Source organism: Marmota flaviventris, chromosome 2 (genome assembly GCF_047511675.1).
Source record: "Marmota flaviventris isolate mMarFla1 chromosome 2, mMarFla1.hap1, whole genome shotgun sequence".
Lineage (NCBI taxonomy): Eukaryota > Metazoa > Chordata > Mammalia > Rodentia > Sciuridae > Marmota > Marmota flaviventris.
This window is the reverse complement of record NC_092499.1, coordinates 69,170,308-69,197,262: the sequence shown is the minus strand read 5'-3', so window position 1 is coordinate 69,197,262 and position 26,955 is coordinate 69,170,308. Positions and strand designations below refer to the sequence as shown.

General features: G+C 43.4%; 1 protein-coding gene, 1 long non-coding RNA gene and 1 pseudogene across 3 annotated transcripts in view; 2 read left to right on the top strand and 1 right to left on the bottom strand.

Annotated features, from left to right (window-relative positions):
- Positions 1-6,058, top strand: part of LOC139704705 (nesprin-2-like) — a 47,367-nt gene extending 41,309 nt beyond the window's left edge. Inside the window, exon 12 of the mRNA XM_071607988.1 lies at positions 5,771-6,058. Within this exon, the coding sequence (XP_071464089.1) occupies positions 5,771-5,789 (19 nt within the window). The 3' untranslated portion in view covers positions 5,790-6,058. The remainder of the gene's footprint in view (positions 1-5,770) is intronic.
- LOC114084649 (schlafen family member 5-like) lies at positions 280-22,003 on the bottom strand (annotated as a pseudogene).
- LOC139704707 (uncharacterized) lies at positions 15,141-23,015 on the top strand. Of its 2 annotated transcripts, XR_011706638.1 has the most exons (4): positions 15,141-15,156; positions 15,782-15,882; positions 16,534-16,569; positions 22,536-23,015. It is a non-coding gene; the product is annotated as an uncharacterized lncRNA (long non-coding RNA). The 2 variants fall into 2 exon arrangements; XR_011706637.1 differs by lacking the exon at positions 15,141-15,156 and having other exon boundaries at positions 15,370-15,882.
- The last annotated feature ends 3,940 nt before the right edge of the window (positions 23,016-26,955 follow it).

The window sequence follows — 26,955 nt, the reverse complement described above, 5'->3', positions numbered from 1 at the left end:
GCATGGAACCTTGGGTTCCATCCCTAGCACCACAGAAAAGTGAAGTGGGGCAGGGTAAGGTGGGGGACTTAAAGAGTAGTGTTTTAATTTGGGGGAAATTTCTAATAGAATCAAGAGTTTTTAAATTGTACATGAAGGCTGATCCTCAATTATGTAAATAAATACAAATATATATATATATATATATACACACACACACACACACACACACACAACACACACATATGTAGTTTATGTAGTTCATATATAGGAAAATATAAAAAGAAAATGCATCCAGTGTTAATAACAGTGGTTAATCTTTGTTTTGTTTCTTTTTGTTTGTTTGTTTAATTAGTTACACATGACAGTACAATGACCTTGACATATCATACATTTGAATCAGATGGGATATAATATCTCATTTTTCTGAGTATACAGGTTGCAGAATCACATTGGTCATGCATTCACATATATACACACAGTAATAATAATAATGTCTGTTTCATTCTACTATCCTTCCTATCTCCCCAATCCCTCCCCTCCCTTCCCATCACTTCTCTCTACCTAATCTAGGGTAATGCTATTCTTTTTTTTTTTCTCACATCATTCATGTTTTTTCTTTTTAACATTTGTCTATATTTTTACAATGAACATTATACTTGAAAAACAAAGGTAGGTTGTTTTTAAGAGGTGATGATGATGCTTTTTTAAAATATATTTTTTAGTTATACCTGGACACACAATATCTTTATTTTGTTTATGTATTTTTTATGTGGTGCTGAGAATCGAACCCAGTGCCTCACATGTGCGAGGCAAGCGCTCTGCCAATGAGCCCCAGCCCCAGCTATAAAAGGTACTTATAAAAGGTATTCATGATAGCAGAATTTTTGAGGTACTGAATTAACTATCAGTCATCTCCTGGACATCTTTATCTGTTTCCTTTTGTCAAAAGAAGACTTTTTGCCCAATTTAGATTCTAGGGAGCTGGGTTTGTTTTTCCCTCCTTAGGGGATTATTAGCATTACTGGGTTCGAGAGGTTCAGGCAACTCCCTCACCCAAAGCGCTGGTCACCAGAAACCTTGTCACTTTAGTATTTCTGTTCCCAGGTGACAGTCTCTCTGGGTTGATGGGGAGGGTCCTTGCCTTAGAGAACATAAAGCATGCAGGGTTGTGGACGTATGGGGAGGTGTGCACGCCTAACTGTGACCCACTGTCCTCAGTTCTCCGGCTCCTGCCAGTTGCTCCCATCCACATTCTCACTCCTGCTTCTCTGAAAGCATGCCTTCACCCTTGATTCTTCACCCTGCATCCCTTTTCCTGATCTTGAAATGATCCCTTCAGCTTTAAGAAGTGGGCCTGGTGTCCTGACCAGGCCAGGGACAGTGGATGGACAGGGCATCACCATATATCATGAAAACACTGTAGAAGGGGAGGAGAGCAATGAGGGCAACTGACTCAGGGAGGACTTCCTGGAGGAGGTGGCAACTGAAGATAAATAGGAGAACAGAGGCAGGCCACCCCAGAGAGAGGAACAGCCTGTGCAAGGCAAGCGGGCATGATCCACTCCTTGTTGAGTCTGGAGTCCGCCACACAATGCTTGGGATATAATAACTGCTCAATAAATGTGTACCTGAGTGTGGTCAATGGTGTTGCAGAAAGAAGATATTAGAACTGCAAAGGGCCTCCCCTGCTTGCAATCCAAGCTTGGATTTAGGAGTTTTCCTGTTAGGCAGAAGGGGGCAGTAGAGGAAAAGGCCAGAAGCAGGAGTTTATGATAGTAGGAGGTGAGACCCAGGCAGGAGGTTGATTCCTAAACCTTGAGGAACCCACAGGTGAATGCCCTTCCAGAAAGCCACTCTCACGGGTAATTTCTGCAGCTGATGATAGGATCTGGAGCCCACTTTGGGTAGAATTAGTAAAGTTTTCACCATTTCTTCTAAGAATCCTGGAAGGAAATTTAGCAAGCAGCTAATCCTGCTTCTGATAGTTGGAGAAGGTTCTGGGTGGGCACCCTTCCTGACATGAAGTCCTGCAGCAGAGGAAGGATGAGGTCCCAAGATGTCCTGCTACATGCACCCTGCTGCCCCCAGTCCAGTCAGGGTCCCCAGCACCCACAAGCAGAGCTGGCTGTGTCTCTGAGCAATGCCCTCCCCCCCCCCCCCCAGACCGAGGTCTATTTTGAGACAGGTGAAGAAGGAAACGAAGTTCACACCACCTTCTTCCCCTCCAAAGCGAAAATTATTCATGGTTTAAAAAACATAACAAAACTCAGAGGGTTGTGAGCAGGAAGAACTGTGAATCCTGCCCCATTTCCCTGACAAGATAGATGCTGAAGTCAAGACCTATGGATGAATACAGAAATGCACCCTCTTCTACACTAGTCCAAAGCCACTCCATACTGACACAAGAAGAACCACCACATGCCAGCCACACCTGGCACTGGCACAAACATTTTCTTATTAAATACCTGCAGTATGACCTCTGCAAAATAAGGAACTATAATCCTCCCTTTCCAGACAAGGAAACTGAGGCTTAGAGAAGCTAACTTGTCCAGAACCCCAGAGTTTGAAGAGTAGCAGACTTTGGTGCATTGCTCAGCTGTTTTGGATTCTAAAACCCATAACCTTTCATTAAACTTACACATGATATTTTAACTATTCATTTACTGTGGCTGTTGTGCTGCCCTAAGCTATCTGCAACAGGATGGCTAAAACAAAAGAAATTTATTCTTTCACAGTTCTGGGGCCAGAAGGCTGAAATGCAAATGTTGGCAGGACTGTGCTACTTGCAGAGGCTCTCAGGAGATTCTTTTCCTGGCTCCTCCAGCTTCTGGTGGCTTCCAAACTTCAATCTCTGCCCCCACTCCTCGCATTACCCTCTTTTTGTGTTAAGTCTGTCTCTGATCCTTCTTTTCTAAGGATACATGTGATTGCATTTAGGGTCTTCTCCTCAACAACCCAGGATAATCTCCCATTGCCAGATCCTCAATCAGATCTCCAAAGATCCTTTTCCAATTAGGGTGACATTTACAGACCCTGGGGTTTAGGACATAGGTATCGTTAGGAGGTGACATTTTTCAGTCTGCTGCACCATCTTTGCCCATTCCTTAATTGATTCCTTCACAGGTATGTGTGTGTGTGTGTGTGTGTGTGTGTTGTAGTGGGCATTGAGAGAACTAGAGAGATCAAAGGAGAAACAGGCAGTCTTCATTCTCAGGGAACTCATGCCACTCATGAAACCTTTCATACCTCTTCCCAGATGCATTTGTGATAGGGATAGAGGTGTGCAGGAATTGTTCTGAGGATACATATATTAACTCAGGCCACAGCCCTACCCCCACAGCATCCACGTTCTTCTTCTCCACTGCAGAAGCACAGGGGAGACAGGCAGGCCAGGGGTGAGGGAGGGCATGGTCAGGGACTGCTTCCCGTAGAAGGTGCCACATCCTCAGAATCTAGAAGGACAGGAATTGGACAGAGGAATGGAAAGGGGGAGGGGACAGGGAAAACCCCCACCCCACCCAAACCTCAGGCAAAGGGGAGCTGAGCTGCTTCTTGATGGGTCAAGACTATCCCTGCCAGCACAGGCTGTGGGAGCCACTGAGGTGTTCCAGTGGGGTGGGGACATGGCCAAATCTATTTCTTCCTAGACAGTCTGAATCCCAGCTGCCCTGTCCATGTGTATTTCCCAGCGTAGTCCCAGCCTGCTAAGGCTGCTGCAGCTTTGGAAATCACCTGGAGAATCAGAGATCACCTGGAACTCAAGGGAGACAGAAGGGAGGTGCTCAGCCATCTTGCTTATTCCTTTACCAAGGGACCTCTTGCTTCCCTAGGGCAACACCTCCCCTCTGGGTTCCCAGTTCTGCAGTGAGGCCCCAACATGGAGATACATTTTGAACTCTTAGATCAAGATATTGGAAGCTCTGGGGTCCTGGTCCCAGATCCACCTGTAAGAACTCAAGAACCTTAGAAATGGAAGCATCTTGGAGGGGCTTTTGGGTTGGCACTCAGCAGGCTTTTCTGGGATTCTAGAGCCATGACCTAACTGTAGATCACACGTGACATTACTGCAAGTATTGAGTTTGGCAAGGAGAGGGGCTGTGACTTCTCCCTTTTTTCTGTTCCCCAGCATGCCCAATACAACACAGGTACTCAATAAAAGGAATGTGGCAAACCCAGAGATGTCCTGTCCCTGGCTTTTGGGGGATTTGTTCCCAGAGTTCTGAGAGTAATTTCTGAAGCTCCCACTAGGGGGAGCCCCAGCTTCTTCCCATCTCCTTTCTGTGCTGAGCACCTTGGGTAAGAAAATAAGCAAGAGCTGACCTTGGAATGACTATCAGGGTTCCCAGGGCAGGCAGTGGCCCCAGCTCCCACTCCCACCTTCCTGCCAAGGGCCTGGATGGATCTCCTGCACTTGGCCTCTTTGCCTTCCCCCTTGTCCTCCTTTACTTCCTCCTGGAGTTCACAGGGCAAGTAATGCATTCCCTCTCATTTTCAGTAGTCCAGTAAGAGTGATATTACTAACCCCATTATATACATAAGGAAACTGAGCTCATTGGCAAAGCATTTGCCTCGCACATTTGAGGTACTGGGTTTGATCCTCGGCACCACATAAAAATAAGTAAAATAAAGGTACTGTTTCCATTTACAACAACAACAAAAAATTCAAAAAATTGTTGGTATCTTGCTCCCAGGCCGACGCGATGGCGCCCACCTAAGGCGGTGGGGGAGGTGTCTGGGCTCAGCTCCTCGCTGGTCGCAGATATTAATCATCTTTCTGAAAATCCAACCCATGTCTGTCTGGTGCTGATAACGCCAAGGTCGCGGGTTCGTTCCCCAGATGTGAGCGGTTTTTCTTCCGTCTCACTCATCTCCAGGGACAGGCAACTTAAAACAAAAGTGAAGCAAAATAAAAGAGGAATCTTAAAATGGCTACCCATCCTCTCGCCCTGCCCTAGGGGCGAGCAGTTTCACTTACCCTCAGTCGCTCCCCCTGCGAGCCACCAAATGCCGCAGTCTGGCTGGGCACAATCAGGAGCCACTTGTCAAAAGAAACTAACTTTATTTTTAGAACCAGACACGCCAAACAAAACAGCCGCTCAGGAAAAACCCTCAGAGCCTCAACTGCCACGACCGGCTTTCCACAAGCCTCTCTCTCCCACACAAGCTTCTCTCCACCTCCCACAATCCTCCTGCTCTTGAGGCCGATTGGCTGGGTCACATGGGCGGAGCCAAAAAAGTCCCCCAATGAGCAGCTCCGTGGTCTGAAAGGGCAGGGAAACAGCCCAATAAGCATCACCGCAGAGGAGCCAATCAGCTAGATGTTGCTGGGGCCGCTGTGAGCCAATCATCAGCAGGCAGCTGGAAGTTTGCTGGCAGCTGGAAGTTTGCTGGGGCCCCTTCGGCTGTGGCTCTCAACAGAAGAGCTCTTGCCTACCACATGTGAGCCACTGGTTTGATCCTCTGTACTGCAAAAAATAAATAAAATAAAGGTATTGTGTCCATATACACCTAAAAATATTTTTTTAATAAAAAGGGACTGTTAAAATAGAACTTACTACATTTTATCTTTTAATTTCAGCTGGGCGTATTTAGATAGGTTTCCCTATATGCTTATTAATTAAATTATATCTCTGTTGCTTCTGTGTGCATAATATACTCATAATTAAAACTACTAAAATTAAGAAATTTGGTGGTGGTGGGGGGGGCAGATACTGGGAATTGAACCCAGGGATGATTTGCTGCTTAGCTACATCTGCAGCTCTTTTGATTTTTTTTTATTTTGAGACAGGGTCTCACTAAGTTGCTAAGGCTGTCCTCCAACCTGTGATCCTCTGCCTCAGCCTCCTGAGTTGCTGTGTTCAAATGAAGAAAATCTATGCTTGGGAATACTATTAAATACTTTATACTTAATAAAAGAATCAAGGAAATCTGTGATTAAGTTCGTGAGGAGATGAAGACACACACTACTTGGACTCAGCCTGGGCTTACATGTACTGGAGTGCACCCATCCTCACTGATGAAAGACACTTCACTATGTGAAGATGCTACAATATATTTGGCCATTGTTGTGATCATAGATGTTGTTTTCTGTTTAAAGTGATACAAATAGTGAATTTATGAGTATTCATGGGCAGATCTACAAGGGTCTACTTCCTCTGATGCACATGTATACATTTTCTCTAGAAACTAGAGAAATTGTTGAAGGGTAGAGTTTTGGAAATAACTGACTACACCAAGCAATGTCCAACCCATTTTTCAAAAAGATTAGACCAACTTAAACTTCTGGCAGTGATGAACAAGATTCTGTTTACTTACAAAAATCTTCAAAACATGATTTTTTTTTCTATTAATGATGTTAAATGCATTTTATTCTTCATTAATGGATTGAGCATCCTTATAAGTTTATTGTACATATGTGTCTCCTTTTCTGAGAAATGAATCTTTATATTTCTCATTTTTCTATTGGGTTGCTTTTACCTTTAAAATTTTGCATAAGTTCTCTATTTATTTCTGAAACTAATCCTTCATCAGTTTATGGGTTGAAAATACCTTCCTTAAGTTTTTAGTAATAGCTTTTCACAATCTCTAAGGTATCTTTTGAGGAACAGATGTTCTTAATTTCATATAATGAAATGTATCAAGCTTTTTGTTTAATATTTTTGGATCTGGTTTAGGAAATCCTTTCCTACCCCAATGACAAAATTATTCACAAACAGTTTCTACTGAAAGTTTTAAAGGTTAGTTAGTAATATTGGAGTCCTTAAACTTCCTGAAATTGACTTTGTATGTTAGTGTAATATAACATTGGAGTAAAAAACTTTTTTTCTTTATTTCTTTCTTTTTTCGGGGGCGGGGGAAGGTGGGGGTGTAACAAGGATTGAACTCAGGGACATGTGACCACTGAGCCACATCCCCAGCCCTATTTTGTATTTTATTTAGAGACAGGGTCCCTCTGAGTTGCTTAGCACCTCACTTATTGCTGAGGCTGGCTTTGAACTCACGATCCTCCTGCCTCAGCCTCCCGTGCTGCCGGGATTACAGGTGTGCACCACCACAACTGACAAATAATTTTTCTCTATATGAAGAAACAATCAACATGTTCCAAAGAAACCAGAGATGACAAATTACCTGGAAAGTGACGTTTCTGCAGTACTTTCAGCCTTTCCAAATTCTGAGTACACACAGTCCTGCTGGGGGGCATGGAGGGTGACAAACTCAGCTCAAGGAACATCTCAGAAAGTCTGCGATGAACTTAGGAAAAAGAAAAAAACAACATAAGTTTGAAATGCAAAAGGCAGAATTCAACATATAGCCGAGCTGTGACATAACCCAAAGCTATATGACCCACACATATTTGTGACTATATCTCAGGTCAGCCCAGAAAAGCCTTCTGAAATATTGTGGGGAAAATATAGTATGAGGCAATAGTTAGTAAGTTTTAATTGTGTTATGTTCAAAGTGTTTGTATATTGTTAGAATGCTATTTTAAAGACATATGATTAGAAGATATGAAGTTCAATGGATACAGACTTTTGAGGAGATTCTGAAAAATTTAGCTCTTCTGAACTTTTGAAGAAGTTGCTACTGATTTTCTTTTGTCTAATTTCATCTCAGCTTTTCTTTCCCAAGGTAGATGCATAGCCACAGCCCTACTCTTTTTTAAAAAAATATTTATTTTTTTTAGGTGTAGATGGACACAACACAATTCTTTATTTTTATGTGGTGCTGAGGATTGAACCCAGGTCTGGCGCGTGCTAGGCGAGCGCTCTGCTGCTGAGCCACAATCCCAGCCCCACAGCCCTACTCTTAAGCTCAGCAGTTTCAGTTAGTAGCACATGTTGATGCACAAAAGGAAGGAACGAGGATAGCAAGGGAAAGCCCTGGTGGGCTCGGGGTTTTGGTTCAGAAATAGGAGTGGAATATACTGTGTAGTTAAAAAAAAATCTAGAAGAAAAGAGTTTGAAAGTTTTTAATTACAAAGAAATGATACATGCTTGAGGACATAGATGTGCTTACCCTGATTGGAACATTACACCTGTACACATGTATGTAATCATCACCTGGTGCCCCATAAGCTTATGCAAACATTTATCTATGAGTATTTTATCTATAAATAAAAAATAAAATAAAATGTAATTCGGAAGTAAGAGACCCAAACAAGAATAAGAAGTCAGAGGAAAGTGGAAGGACGTTAAAAAGGGAATATCTCTGAAAAAAAGGAATGTCCTGAATAACTAAATGCAAGAAAGGAAAGGAGTAGACTTTAATAAGAATGTAAGAAAGGCTGTGAAAATAGAAATAACTAATTCAAATCAACCCCTTAATCAACCGCTAATGGGGCTCTGACCCTGGGGCATCTGTCAAATGCAGAATGTTCAAGATGGACAGAGGGAGGAAAGGAAAATGACCTACCAACTGCATCCACAGGAATTACTATCAGGCAGCTGCCGTTCAGGGGAAAAAAATCTCTGTTTCCCAAGATTTCAACGAACACCACACTGCCCTTTCCTCTCTGCCCTCCTCCCCTGAAGCAAACATGCGGATCATTTGCAGACTTGCTCCTGACCTGGCTTGGCTTGCATCATCCAATCTACCCACTGTTTTGTGGTCAGCGGCTTCACTTTGTTGGCTTTCAGTTGCCAGGCATTGGGCACTTTGGCAAACACCACGCAGCAGAATCGCTCCACCTTCACCTCACAGACATAACCACGGAGGGCCCCCTTATCATGAACTTCAAGGAATCGGATGGAACATTGAGTTGTATGCCTCTGTGTACAGAAATGACGGACAGGTAACTTCCTAATGCAGCGTTCAACAGAATTCTTGAACTTGGAAAGATTTATTTTCTCTTTTTCACATCCAATGACTTGATGGGTCTCATCATGTACACCCAAAAATACATAGCCTCCTTCAGCGCTGGCCAATGCAGAAACACACCTGGCGAGCCTCTCTTTAACACACTGTGACAGAGCTGCTGGGAACATTTGAAATTCAACGTGCGGGGGACTCCATCAAGTTGAGTTTCTCCAGGTACTGCAGCTGTACTCTATCAAATAAAGTAGCAGCCGAGTCCTCTGTGTCGTCTTCACGGTGTGCACCAGCCTGAGCTTCCTGTGGACTCAACAAACTGGAATCAGTTTTCTCTTTCAGGAATACCAGTGCTTTATGAGAATCCATGACATTGTTAGATGATCTATATCTGTGGTACAAATTAGAGCACAAGGTGGCAAGTGGCACACCTGAGACTTTTGTGTTCCATGACGTCACAAATATTAAAAAAAGCTTTCCCTGTTGCATCTCATCTAAATAACCTTCAAAAACTGGAGGTAGATCCAACCCCTCTTCATGAATCTCATGATTGTAGTCTTCATCCTTTATCTTGGCCTTGATCACTCCCCCCTCCAGAGTTCAGCAGAGCACATACTGCTTGCAAGATGTTTTCATTCTGTTTCACCCACAGTAGAGGAGGGTTCATATCCGTTCTTTGCTGAGTCCCTAGGATGACTTCTCCTGCATCTATAACAAACTCAGCAAAGTTCGTTTCCAAATCAATCTTGAGACTCATCTTCTCAGCCCTTGAATGACAACCCTGAAAGGTTCTCCTAAAAGAAAGAACAAACAGATCAGGGCAAAGAAAGAAAAAGCAGGAAAATCAAGGGGTTAAGTCTACCCTTCTGCAGTTGGTCACTTCACTGATTTTCATACAGCATGAGGCCAAATTCACCTATAAATGGAGGGGGCAGGGCAGATGGAGGAGCCAAGTCTGCTGGATGCCACTGCCACCACAGGAACACTGTGATCTGAGTAATGAGTTCTGCCAACTTCTCTGAGTGGCAAGGGCTCTCAGGTCACCTGTGAAAAATAGAAAGGTTTACAACAATGCTCGTGGACTGGAGCTGGAATGCAACTAGGAAGCTCTCCTGGTCAGAAGGATCTCTGGGGCGAGAGCCTACAGAGTGGGAGAAAATCTTGGCCAGTAACTCCTCCAACAGGCGATTAATCTCCAGAATAAATAAAGAAACCAGAAAACTTAACAACCCAATCAATACCTGTGTACTAAACAAACTTCTCAAAAGAAGAAATACAAATGCCCAACAAATATATGAAAAAGTGTTTAACATCTCTAGCATTCAAGGAAATGCAAATCAAAACTACACGAAGATATCACCTCTGGCAATTACTAGTCTGAATGGCAATTATCAAAATACCAACAATAATAAACGCTGACAAAAATGTACAAGGGTATACTTGTACATTGTTAGTGGGACTGCAAACTAGTACAACCACTCTGGAAAGAAGTATGGAGATTCCTCAAAAAACTAGGAGTTTGGGCTGGAGAGTGGTAGAGAGCTTGCTTAGCAAGTTTGATGCACTGGGTTTGATTGTCAGCACTACATATAAATAAATAAAATAAAGGTCTGTTGACAACTAAAAAAATATGACATAAAAATAAAATTATTCAAAAATATAAACCTAGGAATGGAACCACCATATGACCCAGCCACCCCACTCCTTGATATTTTTCCAAAACTAAAATCAGCATACTCTTGCAATACAGCCAGCTCAATGTTTACAGCCACACCATTCACGATAGCTAAACTATGGAATCGACTCAGATGCACATCAGTAAATGAATGGATTAAGAGACTGTGGTTGATAGACACAGTGGAGTTCTAAGCCATGAAGTTACCAGGCACTTTCTGGTAAATGGATGGAAATGGACAACATCAGGCTAAGCAAAATAAACTAGACCCAGAAAGTCAAAGATCAAATGTTTTCTCCCCTAGGTGGAAGCTAGAATAAAATAAAGGAAAGAAGGAGGGAAGGATAGGATAACCTAAAGACACATAGTTGAGGAGAAGAAGAAATCAAGATGCAGAGTGGAGGGTCAGAAAAAGGGGAGGAAATGCAGAATGAATACTTTGAAAGTCATCTTATGTGCATATATGAATATACCGCAGGGAGCTTCACCTTTATGTCTAAGTAAAAAGAACCAATTAAAAATGAATCAATATTGAGCTGGGGTTGTGGCTCAGCGGTAGAGTGCTCGCCTAGCGCGTATGAGGCCCTGGGTTCGATCCTCAGCATCACATAAAAATAAATAACTAAACACAACTAAACAATAAATATTTTAAAAAATAAAGGCATTGTGTTGTGTACATCAACACCTAAAAAATAAATAAATATTTTTTAAAAAAATGAATAAATAGATGAGTGAAGGGAAGTCTCATAAAGTTGAAGAAGGAGAACAGAGACAGATGGGAGAGAAAAGTGGGAGGATCAAGAACTAAAGCTGTGGGCTCAGGATGTGGCTCAAGTGGTAGTGTGCTCGTCTGGCATGCGTGAGGCACTGGGTTCGATCCTCAGCACCACATAAAAGAAAATAAAGATCTTGTGTCCACCTAAAACTAAAGAATAAATGTTTTTTTTAAAAAAGAAAAGAGGGCTGGGGATGTGGCTCAAGCGGTAATGCGATCGCCTGGCATGCGTGCGGCCCAGGTTCGATCCTCAGCACCACATACAAACAAAGATGTTGTGTCCGCCGAAAACTAAAAGATAAATATTAAAATTAAAAAAAAAAGAAATAAAGCTGTCTTTAGTTCCTTCCCTTCTCACTGAGACTTGGGCAGGTTTTTGATTATTTTGTAATCCATCTTGGGGAAGGAACAAATCTGATAGAATTGGTAATTTATCATTGCCCCCCCCCCCCCCAGGCAGATCTGAGAACAAGACCTCAGCACCAGAATGCAGCTTGGTCCATATGTAGCTTGCTCTGTGGTACATCTATAAACCAGCCAGCATTGACACAACAAAACAAAACCAGTACAGGGCTCCAGTGGAAGAAGAGGACCTGAGATCCAGTAGCTAGTAAATCAGGGTACACAATGCAGACATTGGCCAAATGAGCTCAGTTTGAAGTTAGAGTATCACCAGGAAAAGCCACATGTCCATGCTGACAAGAACTGCCCCTGGGATGGCGGGTCCTTGATGATTTGAACTGTAGTCCAGATCCAGTCTTGTCCTTAGAGGACCATAATTACTTTTAGAATCCCCAAGTTAATGGGTCTGAGGGAAGCTGATTTACTACCCAATATTTAAAACACACTGAAGGACGTGAGACCTGGTCCTTGGGTACTGCTCGGGACAAATGCCACTGTCAGGGAGCTCAAGCCACTGTTTCAAACCAGTACCTTACTCTCTTCCTGTAGGAAGAGAACCCAGGAGCCAGATTTCAGAAGGGTGCTTGATAGGCATAGAATCAGATCAAAAAGGGTGTCTTATGACTTGATGACTGGCTTCCATATCCAATAACTTCAGGCAGCTGTGCTATAAACTAATCACCAAAGAGAAGGAGTACAACATAGTAGTAAATCGCTCCATCTTGGGAGGGAGAAAACCTGTATTTATGCTCCTTTCCCAAGATTTGCTTTGTGTCTCTGGGACACATACAACCTATTTTTATGTTCTGTAGAGGTTTAAACAAACAAACAAACAAACAGAAAAAAAAACTAAGCTGATAGTGTTTATGAAATTAAACTGAAAAAAAAATAGGCCTATATCCTGGAGATGTGAACAAGAATGCAGTGACCATTGCTATTCAAGAACAGAAGAAGATTAGGAACAAAGTGTAGTATAGGCAAACTGGCTTTGGAAAGCTGCATTCCCCGGCACTGTTACATGCACCATTTTGAATGAGCACTAAGAACGCAATGTGGACAAAATAGGTAACCACAGAATACAGTTAGCATGGTTCCATATATACGAGGTTCAAAAACAGGCAAAACTAATGTCACTTAGGGTACATAAATAGTGTATTATAAAGAAAATTAAGGAAATGATAGTCATAAAAATTCAAAATAGTGCTTACCACTGATGAAAGAGAAATGGCAAAATTAAGGAGAGACAGAGAAATAGGGAAAGAACATACAGGCAGCTTCTTCCAGACACAGATTTATCAATCCAGAGTGGGCACATGGGTGTACCACTTAATATTATTTTTAACTTAGCAAACATAGTTACATTACCCACACCCCACTCTCCTCATGCTGGGGATTGAATGCTCTAACACTAAGCCACATCCCCAATCCCTTCTCATTTTTTGAGACAGGATCAAGCTAAAATGCCCAGGCTAGCCTTGAACTTTCAATCCTCCTGCTTCACTCTTCCTAGTAGCTGGGATTATAGGCATATGCTATTGTTTTCTAAAGGCACATTCAATGTAATCCCAGTGACTTGGGAGGCTGAGGCAGGAGAATTGCAAGTTTGAGGCCAGCCTGGGCAGTTTAGCAAGATTCTAGCTCAAAATAAAAAATAAAAAGGACTGTGGATGTAACTTCTGGCAAAGTATCCCTGAGTTCAATCCCTAGGAAAGAAAGAAAGAAAGAGGGAAGGAGGAAGACAGACAGACTTGGTGCTATTCTGGACCCCTCTGTCACAAGAAGACAATAAAAATTTTTAAAAAGGTCAAAGAGAGCTCGTTCACAAGCAACCATACATGGGGTATATCCATAACTACAAGATACCATACATGGGGTATATAAATACCAGAAGCTTATTTCTCACAATTCTGGAGTCTGGGAAGTCTAAGATGAAGGAATCTGTTAAGGACCTGCTTTGGTTAAAGATGGCACATTTTCACCGTGTCCTCATATGGCAGAAGCTATTGGTATAGAAACAATCAAGACATGAGCTATTGTTATACAAACAGATAAGATAGATTTATGGAACAGAATAGAGTCCAGAAATAGACCCACACACATCTAGACAACTAACTTTCAACACAGATACAAAGTAGAGTAACTGTAATCTTTTCAATAAATTGGATTTAAGAAATAGATAAACATGTGCAAAGAAAATAAACTTAAGTTTCACGTTGTTTACAAAAACTTGCTCGAAAATGCCATAGACCTAAGTATAAAACTAGCAACTAGGGCCGGGGTGCTGGCTCAGTGGTAGAGCGCTTGCCTAAACATGAGAGGCACTGGGATAGATCCTCAGCACCACATAAAAAAAGAAATTCATTAAATAAAATTATAAAATACAAACAAACAAACAAATAAAACAGTGTGGAAATCAATGAAGATTGTCCCAGTGAGAATTGTAAGTTATTTTCAGAGCTCAACTGAAACAAGTTATACTGCTTGCATTTGGCAGAGACTCAAAGGCAGGCAGGGGCATGAGTTTGCCCTAATCTGAGGTTGTGGGTGTGGGTAAGCTGGGAGTGGGCTTACTAGAAGCAGGACATCCTCTGTGACTGGTCTGGAGATCATTTTGACTTTCTCTGGTTGGTCCTGAGTTGGAAGTGGGGGCAGGGACTAGGGAAGCCATTAGTTATTGACCAAGTCCTGACCATTTGGGGCCAGTCATTGCAGAGGTTATAGGTCACAGTTCTATTTTTATCCATGGTCTGGCCATTGTCCATAGGAATATTCAAGCTCTCAGTCTCTCTCCACTTGGTCATTTTCTTGCTTTCAAGATGAGAACCAACTCATGAACACATGGAAATCCAATATTCACTGCTTGAGGTCATATCCACAGCAAACTATGGCAAGATCTTGACCTTTAGAGCACAATCATCTGATGAGAGTAGCTGTGCAGAAAAATGTAAAACTCTGGAAAGAATCCAGTTGACTAGTCTCATGACCATTATGATAAATAAAAAAGTACTTTAATAGTGCCTGTAGGAACTTGGAATCCCTAGAGTCCAACCCAGACCAAAAGAACAAATCCCATAAGCCATGAGGATCAATCTCATACAACCAAGACTCCTTTTCTGTAAAGTGACTACATATCCTTGTTGGCTTCATTGATTCAAGTACATCAGGAAGTACAGGTAATGGCACAAATGCCACCATGGCTAACCAAGAAGAAATCTAGACCAAGGCCGTGTCCATCACTACTTGTGTTAATGACGGCTCCTCACTACTTGTGCTAATTTCTATATAGGGAAGAGATAGAGATAGTATCCTTTTTTTTTTTTTTTTTTTTTTTTTGAGAGAGAGAGAGAGAATTTTAATATTTATTTTTTAAATTTTCGGCAGACACAACATCTTTGTTTGTATGTGGTGCTGAGGATCGAACTCGGGCCGCACGTGTGCCAGGTGAGCGCGCTACCCCTTGAGCCACATCCCCAGCCCGAGATAGTATCCTTAATAACGTCTGTCAGAGCTAATGGTAAGTTTCTTATATATATTCTATGTGTAAGACTCTCACTGATGAGAATCCTCTTCTGATTATGCATATAAACAAGGAGTTGATAATTCCTCCTAGGCAGTGTCCCCAGATAATCATGGATGGTTTTCTTTTAGGTCTCATGCTAGAGGTGAAATATCCAACCTTGTGTGATTTTTAGAATTAGGGTTTCTTTATGTAAATATGAACAGCTCTCATGGTATTTTTCCTAAAGTACAGGGAATGTTAGTCTAGGTTTAAATTTTGCAGTTGATTCCATTCCTGGCTGAAGAGAAGGACAGATCTTAGAAAGAACTGATATTTTGAAGTTTCAGGAGAGTTGTAGGTTAAAGATAAGGGGTCTAGACAAGTGAAAGAGAAGGAAGGCACCAACTGAGGAGAGATCAGAAGAATAAGATGAAGGCAGAGAGGCAACTGGAGAGCAAGGAGGGGAAGGCTTTTCTAGAGAAATGAGCCTTATATGTTACAGCTTAAGTATGTCCAGTTGCTCACTGTCATTAGGAAAAGAATGTTTTGTTTTGTTTTGTTTTTGCAGGAGGGGAGATGATAGGGATTGAACTCAGGGGCACTAAGCCACATCCTCAGCCCTATTTTGTATTTTATTTAGAGACAGGATCTCACTGAGTTGCTTAGCACCTCACTTTTGCTGTGGCTGACCTTGAACTCTTGATCCTCCTGCCTCAGCCTCCTGAGCTGCTGGGATTACAGGTATGCACCACTGTGCCCAATTTAGGAAAAGAATCTTGGAGTGAAGCAATTTTTGATTCAGAGTTTCATTTGAGAGCCTCCATATCAGCCCCAAACTGCTGCCCAATTGGTCTTATAAAACTGACTTATCCCATTACTTTTCTAAGGTGCTTCTCAAATGAGCAATTTTGTTCACATGCTCCCCCACGTGGTCATTAAAGAGCCAAACCATCCTTGAAGTTATGCTACTTCAAAGGGCCATGAATTAGTAGTATACATATAAGAGCAGTTTTTCCAACGTAAGCAGAGGATGTAGACTTAGAACACCTTAAAAGAGATGACAGCCATCAGTGGGAATGTAATGTTTATGAACTTTGTGTCTCATGTTACCAGCCTCATGCTTGGCCATCTCTGATCCCAGATCTGACAATCTGTGTCCTCCTGCTGGCTGGATCAAAGCCAAGACCCCAGGACAAAAATCTTAAGTCAGGAGAAGAACTCTATTCTGGTTTTATTGATGACCCACAGCCTAATTTGTCCAAATGTCCAGTCCAGGGAGAATTGCAAACTCACTGGTCTGCAACGCCATCTTGAACAGAGCCTTCTAGGATCTATGCCTGTGTTGTGTCTTGTGATTCTTCTTACAACAAACACTTTACTTTTATTTTGCAGGGCTGGGGATGAAACCCAGGGCCTTGTGCACGCTGGGTAAGTGATCTATCATTGACCTCTATTTCCATTCCCTGAAAAACAATTTCAAATGGAGCAACACAAAAGGTCTAAAAGGGAATAGCCTGATTGTCACATGGATACCAGGCAAATGGTAATCAAATAGCCTGATTGTCCCATGGATACCAGGCAAATGGGAATCAATATCAAAATCCAGGTGCCAAACTGAGGATAAACAGCCACATCAACACAATGAAAGAAAAGTTCAGAACTAGTGCTGACTTACCACAACAGTGCAGGCTCAACAAGCCACTTGTAGCAAGGTGCAAGGGGTCTCTGTAGGCACCAGACCTGGGCGTAGCCTGGGACCCACAACAACAAGGAGTGTAGATGGTGTCTTGTAGGAAACTCCAGAAGAACTGTGGACATTAATGAAAACCACTCAACTGAAAAAAGGTACAGGGTATTTATGGAGAGCTTGCTATAACAAGGGAAATAGTCACCATTGCTTGCAGTTGGCAGAGGTCTGATGACAGGGGAGGGAGTGGGAAATCTTCCTAGGGACAAAAAGACAAGCTTGGGTAAGGTCTGATTTGTGGTCATTAGTGAGGAAGATGAGGCAAGCAAAGTCGAAACGGAGCATCCTCTGTGATTAGACTGGGAAACCTATTTGGCTTCCTGGGTTGGCCCTGAGTTAGAAGTGAGGGCAGAAATTAGGGAAGCTGTCAGTTACTGGACAAGTCCTGACACTTTTGGCCAATGGCTCTGGGGGCTGTGGGTTACCCTCCTGGGCTGGTTGCTGCAGAGGTTGTCAGTCAGAGTTCTGTATTTATTTATATTTGGCCATCGTCTCTGTGTATATTCAGTCCCTCAACTATGAAACTTCTAGAGAAAGTAAAGGAGAAAATATTTTTTCCTTGGGTGAAGCAAACATTTCATAGAGATGCCACTAAATGCACAATACATAAAAGAAAAAAAGAAATGTTGGACTTTAAGAACTTTTCTTTGACCTTTGCCTCCTTGCACCCTTGAAAGCAATATGGATCAGCAACAGCTCTATTGGAGCCATGCGCAAAAATTTGGCCTGGGTTCTTGATCTTTCCGCTGGAACTGTAGCTCAGTGGTAGAGTGCATCACCACATTTGTGAAGCCTGAGTTTAATACTCAGAACAAGAAAAATGTCAAGAGCTTCGTAATGTTTTGAACAACCAATAAAAAAAAAATAAAATAAGAAAAAGAATGAAAACAAGCCCCTGATTGGAAAAAAAGAACTTGTAATCTAAGTTATATAAAGAACACTCACAAAGTAAAATAAGAAAACAGGCTGTGTCTCCCTCTTGAGCTTGCCCCCATTCTCCTTTGAATATCTTTCTACTTTCCTAAATAAATCTGCCTATGCCTTTAACTGAGGCGTGCTGTAATTCTGTAATTCTCTTCCCTGCTAGTCCTGAATCAAGTTCCCACTTCTCTCTGGGGAACTACTTGGATCCTTCTTGAGAGACATCTCTTGTCTTGTGAGAGAAAAATTCAGGACCACTCAGATCAAGATACATGTCAGAGCTCCTGTAGCATGGGACAAGCATGCTTGGCAAATAATCAGCAAAGTTTTCAGAGGACATCATTCAAAGATGGAGGATGGGAAATTCACAGGCAGTCACTTGTCAAACTCCACCAACAATAAACACCAGGGGGTAGGGGGGCTACTGAATGAGTGTTCTTACAGGAACTAATATGAAAACCCTTCATCTAGGTGGAGCTATTAAATATTCCTCCTTCAGGAATAAGCATCTGACTCCTTATGTTCAAGTTCCTTGAAGAGTTTTACACACACATTGAACAATGGGTGGCCAGTCACATGCCATGGAGCCAGGGTTCCCTAAAGATTGGGAGACTAACGAAACAGGGGGGATTTGAGACAGACTCCCTCCAAAACTAAGAACAACTTCTTGATAACTAGTTTCTCTGCAGGATTGCAAACAGCCACTTTTGAAATTAATGCTTCAAATTGTTTTAACTTCTGAACTTCCTCTCACTGAGAATAAAATCTTCCTCCTGCTGAGGACAGATGCCAAGGAAGTTGAGACTGACCAGTTCTCTGGCTGACTGAATCCCAACATGTATATTTCCTGCCTTTTGTTTCATTTTTGCCCTCTCATTTAAAAAAAAACTTTCCTCACCTTGAGTTCTCTGAGGGTAATGATTAGAGACAAAAGTCTATATCTTACTTCAAAGCTGGCTTTGAATAAACCTATTTTCCTGCCCCCGCCCCCAAAGTTATAATAAAACAAACAACCCAATGTAAAAATGAATAAGAGATTGAACATATACTTCACCAAGAACGATACATAAATAGCGAATACCATGGGCTCTCCATTTCTGGTTTCTGCACCTGTGGATTCCACCAACCTCAAACGGAAAATACCTGAGGAAAAGTTTCATCTGTACTGACTATGTTCAGACTTTTTCCTTGACATTATTTCCAAAACAATAAAGAGCAACAACTATTTACCTGATATTTGCATCTTAATTGGTATTGTAGGTACCCTCCAGATGATTTAGAGTACTTGGGAGTATTATGTAGGTTAGATGCAAGTACTACGCCATTTTGTATGAGGTGCTTGAGCATCCTTCGATTTTAGTATTCACAGGGGGATCTTAGAATCAATCCCCTGAGGGAGGGCTATCAGCCCAGGAGAGAATGTTCAGCATCATTATTTGCTAGAGAAATGCCATTAAAACTACAGTGAGGGCTGGGAATGTAGCTCAGTGGTACAGTGCATGCCGTGCATGCTTAGCAAGCACAAACCCTGGGGTTGAATCCCCAGCACGGCCAAGAAACCAAAGATAAAACACAACAGAAACTACAGTGAGGTACCACTACCTACCTATGAGAACATGTAGTAGAATGGCTCAAATAGCTAATGATACCAGGTGCTGGCGAGGCTGTGACAGAATGCAAACTCTCCTGCTAGGAACATGAAGTGGTACGGGCATTTTGGAAAAGAGCTTGGCAGTTTCTTGAAAATAAACTTACCATCTAACCCAGCCATTCCACTCTAGGGTATTTTCCCAAGAGAAATGAAAGCATGTGTTTATTCCAGGACCTGTACATGAATGTTCACAACACTTTTATTTGTATAAAACCATAAACTGCAAACAAAACAAAAGCCTATCAACAGGTAAATGGAGAAGCCAATTTCGGTTACCCAGACAATGGGACTTTGACTCAGCAATAAAAAGGAAATGACAAGGATGAATTACAAAAATAATTATGCTCATTAGAAGAAGCCAGACAAAATAGGACATGGTTCCATTTGTATATAATTTTAAAAATGCCAAATAATGTATAGTGTCAGAAAGCCATTGGATTTCACTTGGAGAGGTGGGTAGGAGTACAAGGGAGAAATCAGAAAAGAGTACAAGGAAACTTTTAGACGTACCATCTTGATGGCAGTGAGGATTCCACCTATGTTGCAATTTATCAAATTGTGTGTTTTTATTTTCAGTGCCGGGGATCGAACCCAGGGCCTGACAAAAATTGTAGACTTTATGTACAGTTTCTTGTCTCTCAATAATACATCCATAAATCGATTAAAACCTTATTTATTGAAAAATAATTTTAAAGTATTTATTGTAATATCATTAGCTCAAAACCCAGCAGGAGATTTATGTGCCTGCTAGCTGAGTTTTTTTTTTTTTCATAGAATCTAAGTCTATGATGGGATTAGTGTCCCAGATTCTGCATACTCCTGATGGAGACTTTTCTATATCTTGTATATTCATTTGATTATGATCCTCCTGCTCTTTCCCTAGCACATTTTTTTTAAAAATATTTTTATTAGTTGTGGATGGACCTTTAATTTTATTATTTATTTATTTACATGTGGTGCTGAGGTCAAACCCAGTGCTTCACACATGCTAGGCAAGGGCTCTATCACTGAGCCACACACAACCCAGCGCTCCCTGGAACATTTGAATTTTTACTTCTCAGACCTGCCAAGTCCCCTCTCAGTGGAAATCCTGTGTGTGGCCTGGAACACAACAGGCTGTCCTGACTTCCAGAGAAAATGACCCCAACACGAGGTGTTCTCTTTTCCCTTGCCATGCGTAAAGCAGGAACTGTTGTGCTTCAAGGAATTGCCCATGTAGGTTCTCCGGCCCCCAGCAGTCTAAGACACCGGGTCACAAGGATCTATCCTTCTGGTCTGTGAATCTGTCCATTAGTCTCAAGAAATACTAATCATGAATGGTTGCTTACTTAATGTCCTGTTACCATGGCAATAACACTGAAATCAATTTCTATTTTTCTGATAAGTAGAAACACCTGTAAATTTTCATAATCAGATGAGGAACTAATCACATTTCCTTCTTCTTTGACTCATGGAATTAGTAAAACTCAGGATGAATCACTTTATTTAAAGAGAAGAATCCCAGTCTTGTGACACTTACATGAATCATCTGACCCAGGATGCTTCATACTTAGTTGTTCACCTGAAATCCGGGGCAGGAATCCTCACAGCTACCCCGACAAAGGCATGAGAGATCATTTTTTTTCCCCCACCTACACATCCCGGCTTCCCCACCTCCTGGTAGGGCAAAGCCAGGAGAACTTTGGCCACGCCCCATCTCCTCCTAGGGGCGTGGCTCTGGACCTCCACCTACTGGGGCCTTCTCCACCCCACCTCAACCCCATCCACCTGAAAACACCCAGCAACTACTGCCAAAGCCCTGAGGTCAAGCCTGCCCCAACTCCCTCCTGTACTCGTCCGGAAGGATTCTCTTCTGGCTCTTAAGACAGTCGTGTGCAAAAGGGAAACAAATTGACTCACTGCAGCCAGCCTCTGCGGACAGAACCCGCCCAGCTCTACTAGCCACTTTATGCAGCATACAGGGATTCATGCATGGGCTATGCTGGGACCTGCCCATCCCTTCTGATGCTGTTACTATGTTCCAAGCCAGGGGCTTATGGGAAAGGCTGGGGAACAGAGCCTCTTGTCGTAGACGGGACACTAATTTATTTGTCCCCCAGACCACAACCTCACTTGGCTTCATCCGCAGGATCCTGGGTACCCGATTTAGTTGTTCCTCTCAAGTCCTTACTACTCCTGAACTGTGGGAAAATTCACCAGGTTTGGTTTAGGAAATCTTAGGCTGTGCTGCTTGACGTTTCTCCCGCATTTTCAGCCTCCCAGTCTGGCGTGCTCCACAGCCCTCTGTCCTTGGAAGTTGCTACTAAGTTGCTAACAAAGCAAATCCCTCAAGCAAGAAAGGCGTTCTCAGGGCAGTGCCCAGATCTGGGGAGTAGGCTGCCTTTGCCAAAGCCCTGGTGGGTGCAGACCTAGCGCCTTTAAAGGACCCGTGCAGGGGATCCAGGAGGATTCAGTACCTGTCAGTGTTTCTCCTCTGCAGTGTGTCTCTCTCCTGGAGTTAGCCACAGAGCCTCCCAAGTCCAGAGCAGAGACCTGGCCCTGCAGACTCAAATGCTTATATCTGCTGAGGTTGGTGATGTTTGGGGGCGGGGCATTGTGTAAGAGGCAGAGGGAAACCCCACGATTGCATTTAGGTGGACTAGGAAACCCATCTCTGCATAGGGAATCCTGGATGACTATGAGTGAGTGGGGTGGATTGAGGGGAGGGAGAAGGTGAGTTGCTTTTTCTTCCTTTTTATTTAGATTTGCAGGTCTTATCCCCACACTGGGAAGGAAACCTAGGTGTAACCCCCACGTCCTCCAGGCCTCCCTGGACCAGCTCTGGCCCTCCGTGAGATGCCCCGGGCTCGGGCGTGCTCTGCAGGTCTTTCCCCTTACCACCTCAAAGTCCCCCTAATTTCTGCTTAAATTGCTGCTCCAAAGGCTTCAGCTCCCAGCCAAATGAGCCAACAAGGGAGTGAGGGAGCCAGTAGCTGGAGGCACTGGGCAGCCCTGAAAGCAGAAAAATAAAGCCTTTCTTTTGCACCCACTTTCCCAATAATTAAAGAATATTGATCCACCTCCTTTCTTTTGCAGGTTCTTCAGTTTGTTAAAGGGTGATGCCTGCTACTAAGGACTCCAACTGAGGCCTGCCTGGGCATAAGTGGGGCCGCTTGGGCCCACAACAGCATGCTCTGTCAGGGGCATTTGGTGACCAGAAAGAGAAGCTGTTCTTTGAATGGGTCGCCCACTGCAGACTTGACAACACAGCCTTGTGCTGAACTCAGTTCAATTTGTTCCTCTTTTTTCTATTATCAATGTGTGTTAGAGTCTGTAAACAAGTCAAAATAACACCTGGCATTTTGCCAGGGGAATGTTAGAATTTGTAAACAAGTCTGTATGGTGCCTGGCAAAATGCCAGAGGGAGTGGTTTGAGAAGTAACAAAAGGGAGCCATTAAGTGTGGAGATTCCTTATTGGTTGACTGATGTATCTAGTTTATGTTAATTAGATAAGCTGTGTGGAGTGTATAAATACCGCTCCTGTCCTGCAATAAACGGCTTCCACTCCTGCTGTATCAATCTACGCAAGTTGTTCGTCACACCCCCCCCCACCCACCCCCCCACCCCCCCCCACCCCCCCCCCCCCCCCCCCGGTTATTTTGCTGCAGCCGGACTGCGGCAAATGTGCTTTGGTGAAGCAGTCCAGAGACCCCCACCCAGAAGACTCTTACCATAATTAAGCAGAAACCCACATCATATTTGTCACATGTAAGTCTCTCTTCTTATCAGAGAGCTTTTTGCATAGCGCATTAGCTATCTGCAAAAATCTGCAGAAGGCTTGTCATTTCCTCTTTTTGTTAATTGCCAGTTTTGCAGGAAAACAAACACACTTGTGAAACATCTATTTAGAGGATGGAAAGAAAAGCACTTGCTATTGTAAAGGTTAAATTTAAGTTTTGCTTTTCTGTAAGTTTAAGTTCTGTTTTCCTGGAACCCGAAACTTATGTCAAAAACAGTTACTTATGTCAAAATGTACCCTGACCCAACACCCCCTGACAAAACGCATGATTATTCTGTAATGGTTATTTTGTAACAATCCCACCCTCGCACCCTAACTGCCATATGAACTTCCCTGTTTAAACACTGCATAAAAACTCTGCTTAAGCTGTGCTCAGGGCTCCAGCTTCTCTCAGGAGAGCTCTGAGCCCCAGCATGCTGGTCCAATAAACCCCTTTGCTTTTGCATGAGATAGTCTCTTGGTGGTCCTTTCCTCAGACGTTTGCCCAACCCTAACACTATGTGAACCTCCTAGCTCCCCCACTCACCCCCCACACTGGATATAAAATTCAAAGAATTTCTCTACTCATGGTCCAGGGGAGAATTTTAGGCAAGAGCTTCTATGGACCCTGCAATTAAGAAACCTGCTTCTCGAAAATTCCTCAGGTGTCCAGCCTCTTCTGTCCTATTTCACTGAGTACTCACGAAGGATCTGGCTACACCAAGCCCCACCCTCCGAACTTGCAGGCAGATAGATGTGACTAATGTTGCTTCCTGGTGGTGTCTCAGGCTGGGAACCCAAGATCCAAAAGGGTACCCACCGCAGCTCAGGGGGCCCAAGGGAACTAGGAGTGGACTTCCTGGGGGCTGATTTGAGCTGAACCTTCAAAGGTTTAAGTAGCACTTGGGTGTTTCCTGGAGCATTCAGTCCATCCTGACTCCAAGTGCTCCTCTTCCTGCCCTTCCTCAGCCTTCTTAAAATTCCAGTTAGCAGATGATTCTCCATCTTCTCTCTTTTCAACTCCAGGGCCCAGGGTTCCTAGGACCCCTGGAACCAGCTCAGAAGACCCTCTCTCCCCCCATGCACCGTAGAATTCAAGTGGACCTGGCTCAGGAGACAGTGGTCTATGGAACCTTGCTCAGAAAGACCTTCCAAAGAATCAGGCCCAACCAGATCTTGTGAGGCTGAAGAGAATGTGGAGCTTTGAACTAATGGGAAGGGAGCTGGGTTTAAATGGGTCTTTGTAGAACCCCATAGGTCTCTGGGGAGGCTCATAGCTGCTCAAGCACATGCAAATCCCTGCCCTGAGAGGAGGGTATTGCAGCCCTGCTTATTTCTGGCACTCAGGCAGTCACTTCCAGACATCCTGGGAAGATAAGAGCTCTGGCCAATTATTCAAGGCAGAGGGGAACAATGCATTTAAAAACTGAACCTTAGCCTTCTATAGTCATTTGAGGGGATTAGGGATCATTTTTTTTTTTTTTTTAGTGGTCAATGGACTTTTGTTTTTTTATTTATATGCGGTGCTGAGAATCGAACCCAGTACCTCGCACATGCGAGGCAAGTGCTCTACCACTGAGCTACACAGCCTCATAGGGATCAATTTTTAAATGCATTATCAAATAGCTAAGGTGTACAGAGAGCACAAAAATAATAAATTAATCACTCATGTATCATGAGTAGTGTATAAATCATTCCTGTGAGCTATGTGAAACCCTGGAATTTGGTGCTGCTTCTTGGAACTCTTCTGGGTACCTTGCAAATGGGGCATGACTCATTCAATGAGTCATCAATGAAAGATGACTCCTGTTCCTAGGGGAAATTTCATGCTTGTCATAGAATTCTCTAGTTCTTTTAGCCATGAATTTAAATCCCAGGTGCCCAGAGATGGGTGTAACCTGATAAGTCCCAACCATGTAAGTTTTTCCCTTTTTTGATATTCACACTGAAACCCTGTGATGTTCCTACCTATAAAATAAACATGCAGGATTTTGTTCCTTTGTTACATCCAGTTTCTACCAGAACTGGTCGCCCACCAGACCTCCCTATTTCATCTATTTTTGTGTCTTTTGTCCTATTACTTAATAATACTCTGGGGGCTAGGGCAGTGGTACAATGAATGCCTAGCACGTGTAAGACACTGTGTTCCAACCTCAGCACCACATAAAAATAAATAAAATAAAGGTATTTTATGGATGTGCACCTCAGGAACTTCCGGATCTGGGAGCCTAAACATGGATGCCTGAGGCATTCTAGATCCTGGGGCCTAAACATGGACGCCTGAGGCACTTCCGGATCTGAGGGCCCAAAGATGGACGTGCACCCGAGGAACTTTCAGATCTGGGGGCCTAAACATGGACATGCACCTGAAGAACTTCCAGATGCTATGGCCTAAACATGGAGGACTGAGGAACTTCCGGATCCAAGGGCCCAAAGATGGACGTGCACCTGAGGAACTTCCGGATCCGGGGGCCTAAACATGGACACCTAAGGAACTTCCGGATCCTAGAGCCTAAATATGGATGTGCACCTGAGGCACTTCTGGATGCTACTGCCTAAACATGGATGTGCGCCCGAGGAACTTCCGGATCCGGGCACCTAAACATGGACGTGCACCTTTGAAACTTATGGATCTGGATCTGGGGGCCTAAACATGGACGCTTGAGGCACTTCTGGATCCAAGGGCCTAAACATGGACGTGTCCCTGGAACTTCTGGGTCCTTGTGCCTATAAAGGGCAGGGCGTGACTCTCAGAAGAGACGTGGCCCATGAAGGGGAGCTGAGTATGGGGCCTGTTGGGGGCAGACTGAGCTGTCCCACCCTGAACTTGAATGTGATGGTGGCTTCACATCCCCCGCCTTCCCCTGGGTGTCACTTCCTCCCCTTCCAGGCGGTGCCGGGGAGGAAATGAGACCAGGCGCAGGGACCAGGCCACTGTCTTTCTCCTCACTTAGGCAGGCACCCAGACTGGCTGGGGATGGGGACATCTTATGACACTAGCTGCCTCCTATATCCCTGCCCCAGGACCTCAGAGACCACAGGCAGGGAGTCATTGACATGATTCTTTCCTGGCCATTGACCCTCAGCCCCAGGGTCTGCCCAGGGAGAGCTCTATCTCCCAGAGGGTCAGGGGGCCCCTGTGACCTGCTGCTCCTTACCCACTGTCATCCTGGGTGAGCACAGGTCAGGACACTAGACTACTGAGAGTGACATCTCCTGGATGGGCGGCTGGGGACTTTGCCTCTATCCCCAGGCCTCAGACACTGGATGATCCCTCCCAGAGACAGAAAATAACCCCACACTGCCCAAGACTTATTTTTAAGCTTTGGATTCTGAAATTTTCTTGCTGCCACCTTCTTTGTGAAGCCAGTTTTTCAACAGAGACAATATTCCAGGGTGGGGGGGGGGGAACAACATGGAGTCAATCAAACCAAGCTAACACATCTGGTCCTCCAAGAGAAATCTGGTTTGGAGGGAAAACAGCCATTCTCAACTGGCGAAATAGTGAAGTTCCCTTGTCCTTATTTTGTGTAAGCAAAATAAATAATCTGATGTTAACTCATCAAACTATTTTTGATGAGTGCTTGGCTCATAGGAAAACTGATTCTGTTTTATGGAATGAAGTGTTACCTGATTTTAACATTGAAAATGAAGCCAATTTCGTTAAATTACACTGTCATAATTCTGTTCTTTGATAGCAGAAATAAATAAACCTTTAAAAAAAAAGAAAAAAGAAA